This window comes from Acipenser ruthenus, chromosome 47 (assembly GCF_902713425.1).
Source record: "Acipenser ruthenus chromosome 47, fAciRut3.2 maternal haplotype, whole genome shotgun sequence".
Lineage (NCBI taxonomy): Eukaryota > Metazoa > Chordata > Actinopteri > Acipenseriformes > Acipenseridae > Acipenser > Acipenser ruthenus.
In genome coordinates, this window is record NC_081235.1 from 3,564,039 (window position 1) to 3,579,089 (window position 15,051).

General features: G+C 43.8%; 1 protein-coding gene across 3 annotated transcripts; it reads left to right on the plus strand.

The window, feature by feature from the left end:
• The first annotated feature begins 1,029 nt into the window (after positions 1-1,029).
• Positions 1,030-13,291, plus strand: LOC117966194 (mediator of RNA polymerase II transcription subunit 16-like). Of its 3 annotated transcripts, none has more exons than XM_034911777.2 (15): positions 1,030-1,090; positions 1,626-1,844; positions 2,016-2,123; positions 3,441-3,610; positions 4,005-4,436; positions 4,714-4,819; positions 4,920-5,075; positions 5,711-5,928; positions 6,457-6,663; positions 7,641-7,851; positions 8,719-8,852; positions 10,249-10,441; positions 11,022-11,238; positions 12,361-12,444; positions 12,970-13,291. In XM_034911777.2, the coding sequence occupies exons 2-15, from the start codon at positions 1,709-1,711 to the stop codon at positions 13,094-13,096; spliced, it is 2,499 nt and encodes an 832-aa protein (XP_034767668.2). In that variant the 5' UTR covers positions 1,030-1,090; positions 1,626-1,708; the 3' UTR covers positions 13,097-13,291. The 3 variants fall into 3 exon arrangements, with proteins under 3 accessions (XP_034767668.2, XP_034767670.2, XP_034767669.2); XM_034911779.2 differs by having other exon boundaries at positions 1,055-1,069; XM_034911778.2 differs by lacking the exon at positions 1,030-1,090 and adding an exon at positions 1,095-1,183.
• Positions 13,292-15,051: the final 1,760 nt, after the last annotated feature.

The window sequence follows — 15,051 nt, forward strand, 5'->3', positions numbered from 1 at the left end:
GAAGCTCGGGAAATTTAAGGACAGATGATCAATAATCGATGCATCGATTAACTGTTGCACCAATAGTAAAATAATTTTGCCTGTACCTTTTGAAGTCTATTTCACTGTTGCCCAGGAGCCCCCGATGAAACAAATAACTGATAAGAAAAATGAACTCGTGAACTTACAAGTTCTGCATCAGCGCATGTGCAGAGATTATAGTTTCTAGTGCTGTGTAAAAACTTTAGCAATTGCAGTCATCACCAGAGAGCTGTAATGCAGCAAAATACTTTATTTACTGTATATTTACTGTGCGGTATTAAGAATTATATTTTGCAGTACACATGAAAATGTACTTTGTTAGGATGGGTGAAGTAGGCACATGGCGATCCTGCCTATGGCGAACACTGCTCAGAGCGCTCTGTGATACTCATGAACTTAGCAGTTTGTATAATTAAATACAAAACAGTGAAGCACCATCTTTCTGTATTTTGTAGAAGTAAATACTCCGGTAAACATAAATAACATTCATAGTACTCATACTTTGACGGTTTTTGTTTTATTTCCCTTTAAAAACTGCCATTTCTGAAAAAAAACACGGTCTCAAGCACATTCAAACGTAGAATTTATTTTTAGGCTACTGCATATTTAATATTACCATAATTAAAAGTGGTGTAAATACATTATACAATTCCAGAATTCATATTATATAAACGTCTTCAATACGGTTTAAATAAAAAAAATAAAAATACGGTTTAAATATATATATAAAAAAGTACAACTATAATCATTAATAGAGGCCTTTTTATTTTTATTTTTATTTATTTATTTATTTTATCCCACTCTATGAACTGTCTAAATCCTGACGGGGTTTTTTTTTTGTGGCTAAGGTGCTTATGAAACTATGAGATATGCCTGCAAAAATATCTTGTTATAAAATTAAGTTACTGTCTTATTTGACTAAATTACTTTCTGTCTGTGATCACCAACATACCTAAAATATATTTCATTTTTATTTAAAATAAACTAAAAAAAAAACAACACAGGCATATTGCTAGTCTGCTTACGACGGAGTGGGGTCCTTTTGATGGTGTGTCTTCTCTGTTCAATGGTCTGAATATTGTGTTTTTATTCTTGTCTAATTGTTATAATTTCAGTATAATGAATGTTAAATACGTACAGTAATCGGCGCTGTCTTAAAAAGGTGACTTCTGTGACGAAGCCGAGCACCTCTCAGTATTTTTGGCAGTAAAAAAGTCACTTACTAGTTACTGTATATATCGGTAGTTTTTAAAATGCTCAGATACCTATTACTTTTCTTGCATTTTATGTTGTTTTATTGATCAGTCGTTTAAACTGCAAATGTTATACAATAAAAAAAAATGCAACTCAGTAAAATATTGAGTATTTTGAAGTTAACCTTGTTTTTTTTCAGGCAAAATGCTGAATACGAGTGATACAAAAAATTATTACAAATATTTACCATCCAGTATTACAGTTTTGAATGTTAAAGAAAATTAGCTCGATTTTTTTTCCAAATTATTTTATCAAACAAAGCAATTTAAAGTCTATTACTAAAAAAAAAAGAAAGAAAGTAAAGCACAAATACATATATCACATTATTCATTAACTTTGTTTCACACCAGGCTTTGGAACACGGTTTGACAGTCATGCAGTGAGCTTTACATAAACACAGTAGAGCGCACCGGGACTCGTTTCTGCACAGAAGATGGACGTCGCTTACGTCTGCGAGTGGGAAAAGAGACCGAAAAGCAACCACTGCCCCTCCATCCCACTCGTGTGTGCCTGGTCCTGCAGGAACCTCGTTGCCTTCACCACCGACCTCAAAAACGAGGAGGAGAAAGGTGAGGAAAATTAATATTATGTAGGCTCCATATTTGGTAAATGCTAACAATGTAATGATCACTGATTTCACACACCCCGAATCGTGCAAATCTTGGACTACCTGCATATCAGGTAATCCAAAACTAGCGCTGCCAGCTGTCATTCCTGATGATCATTCCTTTGCTTTTCAGACCTGACTCATATGATCCACATCATTGATACCGAGCACCCCTGGGACATCTACTCCATCAATTCAGGACACAATGAGGTCATCACGTGCCTGGAATGGGACCAGTCCGGTAAGGGTCAGGGGGGCAGCCAGCATGTACAGTGAACAGAATCAAGATGGATTCTTCACTTCATTTAGCCAACAGCTGGTGTAGATCTATAAAACAGCTCATAATCTGAGCATGTTTTCATCCATACAGTGGTCTTCAATAAGACTCTCATTGCAGAGCAGTTTGAACCAATTTAGGTTTTACACTAGTTTCCGACACAGATACATTAGCGTATAGACTAGATCAGCCAACGCGTCTTCATAGAAGTGAGAGCCAGCACCATCTAGCATTCTGCCACTCCAGACCAAGCTTTCTTTTAATTTGCTAGCAATTCACTCTTGCGGCGCTCACTAATATAAAGGCACTGGCTGAGACTGCATTAGATATGGATACTGTATGGCAGGCAATTAGAAATGAAAAGCTCCTGAACTCAAACATCTTAACACAGATTTATAAAAAAAAAAAAAAAAAACTCACGCACACTATGAAAATGTAATTTGAAACAAATACACCACCTGCTCGATATATCGCGGGTGTCGGGGTCCAATATAAATCTGCTATATATCGAGGGCCGCGATATAGTGAGAGACCCACAGAAAAACAAATAGGCTAACAAGTAAATACTGTAAAACCACGCCCTCGTTTTATCGGGGGCGTCAGGGTCCAGTATAAATCCTCTACGCAACCCGCTTTTTCTCATTTTTCGTATAAAAAGCAGCACAACGTTTTAATTCGTACTGCGGAGGGTAATTGCTTCTCATCGACTTCAGTCTCCAATTAATTTCATGAGTCTTCCTCTCCTTTCTCAAATGCACAAACCCGCTGCATTGAAAGAATCCACTCCTAACATAGGAGGCTTGTTGCTAGGTAGCTGCGTCACTGCCTTGTGGCTTTTGCTAGTGCATTGCTGCCACACGTGAACACCTCTTTGGCTAAAATAAAAACCACTTCAGCAAGTAGATATTTAATTTGCTTTGTGTTATTGTGCACTGCATGTGTATGTGATAACAGTACGATATTAATGCTTTGTTTTTAATTATTTTGTATATTTTTGTTTGTGATGTGCGAAAACGAAATAAAACGAACAGTAATTCTAAGCGAAATTGCCTATGTATAGTGCATGCGCAGTTAGACTGTAAAAATGGGGAGCCAACTCCAGGACTGTGATATATTTGAATCCGCAGTATAGAGGGGCGGTATAGCGAAGGGTGGGTGTATCACTCCCACTGCAGTACAAACTGTTTGGCAGTCTTATTCCTTACCTGCATATCTCAGCCACTACCAAGAGGTGGCACTGTTCCAGGAATTGTGAGTCAGAATGTGTTTGCTGGGTTCCAGGCTCGCGGCTGCTCTCTGCTGACGCGGACGGGCAGATTAAATGCTGGGGGATGGCAGAGCACCTGGTGAACGGCTGGGAGAGTTCCCTGGGGAGTGCTGTGGAGGGAGACCCCATCGTCGCCCTGTCCTGGCTGCACAACGGGGTCAAACTGGCCCTGCATGTCGAGAAGGTAGGGCGAGGAAGATACAAGGACTGTCACCCAAAGTACATAGAAATTGGTACCTGGCTGATCAAGATGGAAACTTTTACCCCTTATCAAAACTATGAGAATATAGGTGTTAGCCTTAGGGTTTACATTGGAGTATGTGTGCAGTGTAGGCCAAGTATATGATATTTCTTCACAGTTTTTTTCCATATAAGCTGTGGACAGAAAGTGTACAAGTATACGTCATTTCTTATGATGGCTTTTCTGATTAATTACAGACTTTCCCAATAAGTTTAAACATGCTTAATCCTAACATTTAAATGTTTAGGAAGTCGTTTCTCAAACTGCCTCAGAAACATAAAAGTGTGATGGTAAGTGGGATACAGCAACGAATTGTGAAAGTCTCCTTGCACCCCAGTCAGGCTCATCGAATTTCGGGGAGAAGTTTTCGCGGGTGAAGTTCTCTCCGTCTCTGACTCTGTTCGGAGGGAAGCCGATGGAGGGCTGGATGGCGGTGACGGTGAGCGGGCTGGTGTCCGTGTCTCTGCTCAAGCCCAACGGCACGCTGCTGACCGCCAGCGAGAGCCTGTGCCGACTGCGGGGCCGCGTGGCGCTGGCGGACATCGCCTTCACGGGAGGGGGGAACATCGTGGTGGCGGCCACCGACGGCAGCAGCTCCTCCCCGGTGCAGTTCTACAAGGTGTGCGTGGGGGTGGTGAACGAGAAGTGCCGCATTGACACGGAGCTCCTGCCCTCGCTCTTCATGCGCTGCACCACAGACCCGGCACGCAAGGACAAGTACCCCGCCGTCACACACCTCAAATTCCTCACGAGGGAGAACTCCGAGCAGGTACAGGCAAAATGATCTTACTGTGATGCAGTACTAATCAATTAAAGAATACTTGAATATCCATTCACATTTTGAAAGTCACTTCATTCCTGGATAAAGTGCTGTAAACCGCCAGGCTGTGCTGGCTTTCCAGTTCTGTTTTATCCAAACTAATCTGTGATTAATTCGAGAGTTTTTTGTAACTTGGTGCTCTGTACTGAAATATACATCCCCTGTGTAACTTCCCTGCTAATCGTTCTTGAATTGTGCTCTGACCCTCACATGCTGTGTGTTGCAGGTGCTGCTGTGTGCCTCCAGCCAGCTGGGCAGTATTGTGGAGTGCTGGTCCCTGAGGAAGGAGGGACTCCCGGTCAACAATATCTTCCAACACCGCTCCCCAGTAGGTAGGTTCGAAGGGTTCCTCTAACCCTTAGCCTTTTCAGTGTGTTTGACAAGAGGTCTTGTTTGGATCTAACCCGCCCCTCTTCCTTCTTTGTCCCGCAGTGGGTGAGAAACAGCCCATGATCCTCAAGTGGAGAATCCTGTCAGCCACCAGCGATCTGGACCGTGTTTCAGCCGTGGCGCTGCCCAAACTGCCCATTTCCATCTCCAACACTGACCTCAAAGTGGCCAGCGACACCAAGTTCTGTCCAGGCCTCGGTATGCACCCAGAAAACGACACGTCCCCCTGCCCTGCCTCTGGGGTTCAGGCTTGTGTTTGTAGAGCGAAAGGGCTCATTCCGGTTATCCTTACCCTCCACCAGATAGAATCACACACACTTCCTGTTAGACAGATTCCCTGTTTCTCTGTGTGTGTGAGTTCAGTTAAGTGTCTATGGAAAAGACTTGATTAAATATGAAATCAATTACATTGCACACATCCTACTGCTACATATGACAATGGTTTAACATAGGCCTGTCCAACTGATAGTTCACTGAACTACCCAGTATGATTTAGAGGTAAAGTGTTCCATTCAGTGCTCTAAGTGAAAAGACCACAAGGGCGATCGATAGTCTTTGGTAGAAGAAAGTACAGTGAAAATGCAGCAAAGCTGATGTTGTGTTTAAACATGACACACACTGAAGTGCTGTCTTAGTGCACTTTGGTTAAACCTTGTTTTTTTTTAAATGTCTTTGCAGCTATTTAGTCAGATTTTTAGTTTTAGTAAACTATATCTTAAGTCTTTCATTTTTCATTGAAACTCTAAACGGTTACCATCCCGATGAGAGACTGTGTGTGCTGCCAGGTCTGTGCTGTTTGTGATGGATGTGTGGCGTGTGCTTTGCGCTCGCAGGGCTGGCCCTGGCGTTTCACGACGGCAGTATTCACATCGTGCACCGGCTGTCTCTGCAGACCATGGGTGTGTTCTACGGCAGCTCGGCCTCCTCTCAGCGCGGCCCCGACGAGCCGGCCCTCAAGAGGCAGCGCCCCGCCGGCACGGCCGGACACTTCAAGGCTCTGCAGCTCTCCTGGACCTCCCTGGCTCTCGTGGGCATCGACAACCACGGCAAGGTGGGCAACCAAAACCACGCTTCACACTTGAGCGGCCAAATTCATTCAGATCTATACAAAAAAAAAATCTTAAACATTTAGAGAATCATTTTATTTGTCAGTTTTCATTTTTTTTGGTGTACATTTCCCTTAATATTTTTTGGTGTTTGGATTATTGTAATTTTCTCTGAATCTGCCTTTACCTGGCTTTGAGCTGCTCTGGAGAATCGTGTGCCAGCACAGAACAGCTTTCCTCATTCAATTCAAATCATGTGCCAATGTAACATCTCCACTCTACTAGCATGGTTCACATAGGTGGAAATGGAAAGGCCAGGTAAAGACAGATATAGTGAAAAATAAAAATAACTCCATACGGGAGCAACAGAACCAGAACCCACTCACAATGATTGAAACACCATAATAAGGGAAAAAAACAATGACAGTAAGATTTTAACTTTATAAACTGCAATGTAATGTTGACACACCTTCCCCTTCTGCAGTAGACTTCCTGTTAACACGTAGTTTGATCTACCTGCTGCTGTCTTTCAGCTGCACATGTTGCGTGTCTCGCCTTCCATGGGCCACACTCTGGACATGAACACCTCACTGCGCCACCTGCTGTTCCTGCTGGAGTACTGCATGGTGACCGGCTATGACTGGTGGGACATCTTGCTGCACGTGCAGCCTGGCATGGTGCATAACCTGGTGGACAAGCTTCATGAGGAGTACATGCGCCAGAACCAGGCCCTGCAGCAGGTGAGGGGCTGAGATGAGGCAATGAGTAGTGATGCTTACTAATGCATTGTGATAGAGGTGTGTTTGTAGTGTGTTTGTAGTAAAAGCACTGCAAAGCTACTTATAGGCCACCAACTGGATCTTGAATTGCTCTCAGTTGTAGCTGGTCACAAGATGTATTCAGAGATGTGTTTATTAGGCTTTACAAACAACCCCCCAAATCCTGTATTGAAATAATGCTTTACACTTCAATGCAAAGCAGATATCAGATGAGGTGTCAGATGATGGCAATGCATTCCAGTCTGTGCTGGGAAAGGGGGATCCCAATTGTACACAACACATACCTGCTGTATCGTTCACCCTCCTTGCAGTTTCAATACTGCGTGTGATCCCTAAACACTAATACTGCCCTGGCATCAATCCTGCATGATGGACGTCAGTGTGTCAGTGAGCCTGTACACATCTCTGAATATTTCTAGCTTCAAGTTATATGTTCTTAGATTACTTTATTACTGTTACATTAACTTTTTATCATGTTAAAAATCATTCTTCTTGAAATGACACAAGAACAGTTTTAGTTTTCTTTATACTTTATAAGAAGTCTGAGCTGCTCCTCAGTTCTAGTTGTCTGGCATAGAAATTGTAACACGGGATTCATTTGCCAAAGGGTCTTAATAGAGGTAGCGTCTTCTAAAATAGGCAACTTTGCAACAACTTTTTATTTATTTATTTTTTGTTTTGCTTGCAATACACTGCTGTGCTCCCTAACACTGGAGTTTGAGTAGAGTTACCTTTTCTTCACCACAAGAGCGCTGTGCAGTTTTTAGCTGAGATATCTTTCCTACACCTGTATACAGGTCTGCAGTGTTGAAAGCCTCTATAGGGTCCACCCTGGTGAATCGCCATGTTACATATTCCTTGTGTAAAATCACATGGATACACAGAGGTGCTGTTACAGGCTGGTTTGACTGTCCTGTTTGTGTCATGCCTGTACACAGGTCCTGTCGACGCGGATCGTAGCTATGAAGGCGTCTCTGTGTAAGCTGTCGAGTGCCACCGTGGCGCGGGCCTGTGATTACCACGCCAAGCTCCTGCTCATAGCAATCAGCTCCACACTCAAATCGCTGCTGAGACCTCACGTGCTCAACACCCCTGACAAGAGCCCTGGAGACAGACTGGCTGAGATCTGCGTGAAGAACACTGACACAGGTAACTGGGGCTGTGCAGCCACTTCCACCAGCACAGTGTTCAGCACAGAAACACCATTAATGTCTGCCTTAGTCACACATTTGTACAATTTGTAAACGGTTTTAAATTTTGTTAACGAAAAATAAAAATCTGAAATCTCATTGCACACTTTTCTGCTTGTAACGGATCATATTAACATTCCTTCATAATTTTAATATAGTAACATAAATCAGAAGTTATGACAAGATGTACCTGATTGATTCTGACTGCCCTCAGTAGGGTGTTAAGATGTTTAGGGCTGTTTTATTTTTAGGTTTGTTGATGAAGTGCTGGTGCCAGTACTAGCAGGCATACACAAACACTCAGCCTACCTACCTAACTTAAAACATTATTGAGTCTCATGCATTTGTTAAGTTATTCTGTGTAGATCTAATTTAGACTTCATAAAAAAGGAAATACTGATGCAAAACTGACTAAAACACCCAAAAGTATTGAAAGGAGATAAAATGTTAGTTGAGGTATTTAAACATTGTGAAACTGGGGTACCAGGAAAATTATACATAAAAAAGTTGAATGTCTCTTAATAAGTTATTTTAATCTTTCTACATTGTGTCTAATTGTATAATAGATGTCTGTAATAATGTTATGCCCCATTCCCTTGGCTGCACAAATTCAGTCCGCTTCTTTTGGTTTTAAACTTTTCCGTTTTACTGAAAGCCACTTGGACATCAAAAACAGCTGAAAGAGTTGATAAAAAAAGACTGACTTGCATGAATTATATTGAGCATTTAGGTCGAGATAGATTACATTTAAACAATTATACTTTTTAATCTTGGGGTTAAATGTCCCTGGTGGTTTGTCACACCCCTCTCTCTCCCTCTCTCTCAGATATCGACAAGGTGATGATCAATCTGAAGACAGAGGAGTTTGTGCTGGACGCCTCCACCCTGCAGTCTCTGCAGCAGCTCATCCAGTGGGTGGGAGACTTGGTGCTGTACCTGCTGGCCAGCCTGCCCAATCAGGTGAGGGGGCAGGGCTCTGTGTCCCCTGGTCAGTGTGCTCACTGTCTCTGTGTCCCCTGGTCAGTGTGCTCGCTGTCTCTGTGTCCCCTAGTCAGTGTGCTCACTGTCTCTGTGTCTTCTGGTCGGTGTGCTCACTGTCTCTGTGTCCCCTGGTCAGTGTGCTCATTGTCTCTGTGTCTCCTGGTCGGTGTGCTCACTGTCTCTGTGTCCCCTGGTCGGTGTGCTCACTGTCTCTGTGTCCCCTGGTCGGTGTGCTCACTGTCTCTGTGTCCCCTGGTCGGTGTGCTCACTGTCTCTGTGTCCCCTGGTCGGTGTGCTCACTGTCTCTGTGTCCCCTGGTCAGTGTGCTCACTGTCTCTGTGTCCCCTGGTCAGAGTGCTCACTGTCTCTGTGTCCCCTGGTCGGTGTGCTCACTGTCTCTGTGTCTTCTGGTCAGTGAGCTCACTGTCTCTGTGCCCCCTGGTCGGTGTGCTCACTGTCTCTGTGCCCCCTGGTCAGTGTGCTCACTGTCTCTGTGTCCCCTGGTCGGTGTGTTCACTGTCTCTGTGTCTTCTGGTCAGTGAGCTCACTGTCTCTGTGCCCCCTGGTCGGTGTGCTCACTGTCTCTGTGCCCCCTGGTCAGTGAGCTCACTGTCTCTGTGTCCCCTGGTGGGTGTGCTCACTGTCTCTGTGTCCCCTGGTCGGTGTGCTCACTGTCTCTGTGTCCCCTGGTCGGTGTGCTCACTGTCTCTGTGCCCCCTGGTCGGTGTGCTCACTGTCTCTGTGCCCCCTGGTCGGTGTGCTCACTGTCTCTGTGTCCCCTGGTCGGTGTGCTCACTGTCTCTGTGTCCCCTGGTCGGTGTGCTCACTGTCTCTGTGTCCCCTGGTCGGTGTGCTCACTGTCTCTGTGCCCCCTGGTCGGTGTGCTCACTGTCTCTGTGCCCCCTGGTCGGTGTGCTCACTGTCTCTGTGTCCCCTGGTCGGTGTGCTCACTGTCTCTGTGTCCCCTGGTCGGTGTGCTCACTGTCTCTGTGCCCCCTGGTCGGTGTGCTCACTGTCTCTGTGCCCCCTGGTCGGTGTGCTCACTGTCTCTGTGTCCCCTGGTCGGAGTGCTCACTGTCTCTGTGTCCCCTGGTCGGTGTGCTCACTGTCTCTGTGTCCCCTGGTCGGTGTGCTCACTGTCTCTGTGCCCCCTGGTCGGTGTGCTCACTGTCTCTGTGCCCCCTGGTCGGTGTGCTCACTGTCTCTGTGTCCCCTGGTCGGAGTGCTCACTGTCTCTGTGTCCCCTGGTCGGTGTGCTCACTGTCTCTGTGCCCCCTGGTCGGAGTGCTCACTGTCTCTGTGCCCCCTGGTCGGTGTGCTCACTGTCTCTGTGTCCCCTGGTCGGTGTGCTCACTGTCTCTGTCCCCTGTGGCAGGGCTCTCTGGTGCGGCCGGGGTTTGGGTTCCTGCGTGACGGCCCCTCTCTGGGAATGCTGCGGGAGATGATGGTGGTGATCCGGATCTGGGGTCTCCTGAAGCCTGGCTGTCTGCCCATCTACACAGCCACCTCGGACAACCAGGACAGCATGTCTCTGCTGTTCCGCCTGCTCACCAAGCTCTGGCTCTGCTGTAAGCACCCCCCCTCCTCTCCAAGCACAGTGATGTACTGGGATCAGAGCACACAGGGTGAAAGGAAGCCCTGGGACATAGACACAGCTCTGAAGGGCAGTTTGTTTAGAGCGCTCTGAAATACTTTCAACCAAATCAAATCGAATGTAAAGGAGCCCTTTAATTTACATCGGTATAATGAGTAAAATATTTAGGCTTTCTGCACCACTTTAAAATACTAAAGTGAGTATGAAAATTAGTTTTAGGTCACATTAGGGTCACGGAGAAGCCTGTCTGTCTGACTTCATGTTTGTACAGAACCTCATGTTTACATATAATAAATACAGAATGTGGTGATCTCATAATACTGCTGGCTTTAGTTTTTAGATGCAACAGTAAGTCTGTTTTTGATCTTGTCTTTTATTTTGCGATTCTGAATTTAATAATTTTTTTGCCATTCAAAACGAAAGAATATTTGTTCAAAATGAAAAGAATGATGACAAACCCATGTTGGTTCCTGCGTTTGTTCTCAGTGCATTGATTGTTACTTACCAGATTTTATGTCCCTGACGTCTGTCTGTATTGTGTTTGTGCTGTGCAGCCCGTGATGAGAACCACCCTTCAGAACCAGACGATTCCCTTATAGATGAGTGCTGCCTCCTGCCCAGCCAGCTGCTGGTGCCCAACATGGACTGGCTGCCCGTCAACGACGGGGTGGTGAGCAAGCTGCAGAACAAGCAGCCTCTGCGCCTGCAGTTCGGGAAGCCCTACAGCCTGCCAGGACTCGGCTCGGGGGCGCCGGTAGAGATCTTCTCCAGGTAAACCCACCAGAGCCAGATTTTATTGCTAAGATGAGGGACGTTATACATACCGTATGATGTAGCAAAGCACTCAAAGGGTTACTTGTATCTACTATCACAGTGAGTTCCTGTATCACAGAAGTGCATCTAGTCTGCTGTACCACCTGCGTGCTAAACATGCTTTCACTTCTCAAAATACACTTTCTAGTAGTTCTGCTACAGACAACAACAATACAACAACAAATGAAACCCGTCTGTTTTGACAGAGTACTCTTTTAGAAATTCAGGATCGCTGCAAACCCATGAATCAAGCTGAGTACGATGCTATAACCAGTGCTGTTGGTTAGCTGCCGACTGCAGACCCGTTAACATTGTAGCTTTGTTTTATTTCAATAACCACATTTATTTATAAAAGATATTATGGAGGATATAACCGTTACTCAGTGAATGTTTTGTTTTATTTAGGCAATTTCAAGGTATTAATAAAAGAGAATTTTAAATGATTATTATTATTATAAAGGAAACTGATAATTGTAAATGCAGTAAGGCGAGTATTAAACTGACTCCCTATATTATGATTATGTCTCAATCCTAAAATTCTAGGTGATGGAACACTTTTGGCCATAGCTGTACAGCACTCCAAATAAACATTCTGGATAATGTGTTTCCATGTGGGTGGAATTTAATAATCCACTGTCATTCCATGTGTACCTGCAGACACACATATCCAGAACACTACACCCCTTGGGCATGTGGAATTACAGCAGTCACTTTATGCTGTGTCCTTAATGTATTACTCATAATAAATAAGTAAATACTGCTTTACACACAGTGAGCTGAAGAAAGCGCTAACCAAAAGGTTAGTCTACTTGACTTGAGTTTCTTATGGTTTTTCCTTATAGATTGAGCGTTTTGAAAAAAAAACAAAACAATCAAAGACAGAAAGATTTTCAGCACAACCATAATGCGACCTGTGATGATGCTGCTAAAGCTAGTACAATTCATTAGCTATTGATTAATCGTAATCTGTTGAAATCATTTCCTGGAAAATGTGCTTGTGTCATACTGAACCCTATACGATGTTGGGCATGCAACACTGCTGCTGTGTGTGATGTGTCTGTCTGTGCTCTCTCCTGACAGGACCCCCGGCTCTCAGAGGATGGACAATCTGCGCTGTCTGCACCTGGGCGTCTGCCCCACCGAGGACAGCAAGGCATGCACCAGGTAAGGGGCTCCCGTAGTAATCAAACCAAGATCAGGGTCACTGACATGCTTGTTTTGAGTGTACTAGGATCAGTGTTGTAACCGAGTGTCTGTCTGATGTTACTGTATATATAATCCTAGATACCTGTATTATCATTATTATGATTATGATTATTATTATTATTTATTAGCAGAAATAAATACCTGTAAATACCGCAGTCTTTCTCTTTCTTTCTGCCATAACAATCACAGGACATTGCCAGCTGGTTTCCATTCAAATAAATAAAAATCCCCGCTGTGTCTGTCTGTGTCTGTGTGTGTGTGTGTGTGTGTCTGTGTCTGTCTGTGTCTGTGTGTGTCTGTGTCTGTGTGTGTCTGTGTGTGTCTGTGTCTGTGTCTGTGTCTGTGTGTGTGTGTCTGTGTCTGTCTGTGTGTGTCTGTGTGTGTCTGTGTCTGTGTGTGTCTGTGTCTGTGTGTCTGTGTGTGTCTGTGTCTGTGTGTGTCTGTGTGTGTCTGTGTCTGTGTCTGTGTGTGTGCTCTCCACAGGTGTGGCTGTGTCACCATGCTGCGATCGCCCAACAAGACCACCGCATTGAAGCAGTGGGAGCAGCGCTGGATTAAGAACTGTCTGTGCGGGGGGCTGTGGAGAAGGATCCCCACCACTGTGTCCTGAGAGAGAAACCCCAAACCCCACCCCGACCTAGCCCAGGGTCGAGACTTTGAACCTCAATGGCCTTTCCTGAGTCTTTGTTGGACCTGCCAGATTTTTGGATTTCATTTTGTAAATAGTCTTTTTTTTCTAATAGTTGTTTGTATACAGTTGATGTTTTTTTTCTTTCTTTAATAAATACAGATCATGTTGCTCTTGTCCAGACAAGCTTCAGATTTACTATATCTTTGTAGTGCTGATATAATTTGCACAGGTGAGGCACTAAGTCAAAGTGACTTCAACAGTGAGCCCGATTTCCCAGGATGAGAAGCATGACTAATTTAATCTGAATAAATGGTGCAATATTTTTGTGACTACTCCTGCAGTATAATTTCCATTTATTCTTAAATAAAAAAAAATTTAAAAATCATATTGCATGTGCCTTAAACTGAGATATCTAACTTAAATGAAGGCATATTTTTACTAAATAAAGGAAGGTGGAAAATCGTAGGGACAACATTTTTTAATCACCATTAACAGTTATTGACTAAAAATAATCACAATTATTTAATTGTGTTTCTCATTAATTGCGACTTTATCCCTAGTCGGTAGTTATTTCTCCCCTGCACACTATTTTTCCTTTTTTCTCTGTCTGCTTTTTCACTTGAAGGCTTTTTAAAATATAAAGCGGTACTGTTCTCTCCCAGAACAGAAGGGGCACTGGATTAATGTACATTTCCAATTGCCATCTTAATTACATGGCACTTCACTCCCTCCTCAGCAACTCAAAACACACAAAGCACCTCGATTGCAGTGGTGCAGATCCTTTTAATCTTTAGATTGTGATCATCAAGAATCATTTTCAATCAAGACCAAAATTCTATCATAATTGATTATTGTTCCAACCCAAATGCCACACTGTACACTCCAATAGCTGTCCTGCAGCTTGTGCTGTTGCACCCAGTCACCAGCAGGTGGCTCCAGAACCCTGAATGAAACGTTTCAGTGCAGAAAGACAACACACACTGATCTGTAGCAATGCTTATGAAATAGACAGGAGCCTGTTATGGAATGAAAAGGTGTCTGCAGACATGGTCAAAGCTATATAAAATCATCAACACTGTGTTTTCTGTCCACCATAAAGGTCTACTTGAAATTAAGTTTTTCCTGTGGTGCATTGTTTATGAATCGCCCTGTATAACAATGTTAAAATCCACGAAAGACGAGAGTCTGTAGGATGGGAGTCCTATATAGACTCACTTGTTCAATATCGATCATTTTAAGGTCATTTCTCCTGCTTTGCATCTCTTTCTTAATGTGTGTGCCGTCTTTACACAGTATCACTGTTTAGTATTCATCCCATGTCAAACAGCATACGACACACTGACCTCTGAAGTTTGAAGAGGGTACTCACATTTACAAAACGATGCAAGGTAGGAAAAATCACCCTAAAATAAGCAAAATTGCACAAAGTGGGCCTACATAGGATTTGATGCACATGGGAAAAAAATTTTAATGGTAGCTTCATTAAAGCTGAAAAACGTATATATTTTTCTTTGTGGTCTATGGCTAGAAGAGTAATGATCTATGAAACCACCCTTATCATATCTTCTAATTAAGATAATTCAATGAGAATATGTATAGTAGCAGATTACAGCCAGCAACATAAAGCTAACTTTGTTACCCCATACCTGTGAACACCAGTTACAAAGCCGTACATTAATACTAACATAACTACCTTTCACACTCACTACCAGAATACATAGTAACAATCTCTTCAGATCTAATGACCACAAATCTGGTTCATTTTAATCGGAGCCCGGACAAAGCTGCTTGTAATTAATGACCCTAATAAAGGGGGAGCAGTGGGCCCTGGAAAAGGTCGTCCGAGTTTATTACTAATACACAGCTGAACCCCCCCTTAGGGTCTCTGAGAGGGTCCCCCCCAGGGAGCGAGGGGGGGCTGCAGGCACACGGTG

Coding starts and splice junctions, on each gene's coding strand:
- LOC117966194 (XM_034911777.2), top strand. CDS start 1,709: ATGGACGTCGCTTACGTCTGCGAGTGGGAAAAGAGACCGAAAAGCAAC. Junction 1,845..2,015: donor CAAAAACGAGGAGGAGAAAG/GTGAGGAAAATT, acceptor TTTGCTTTTCAG/ACCTGACTCATATGATCCAC. Junction 6,664..7,640: donor AGAACCAGGCCCTGCAGCAG/GTGAGGGGCTGA, acceptor GCCTGTACACAG/GTCCTGTCGACGCGGATCGT.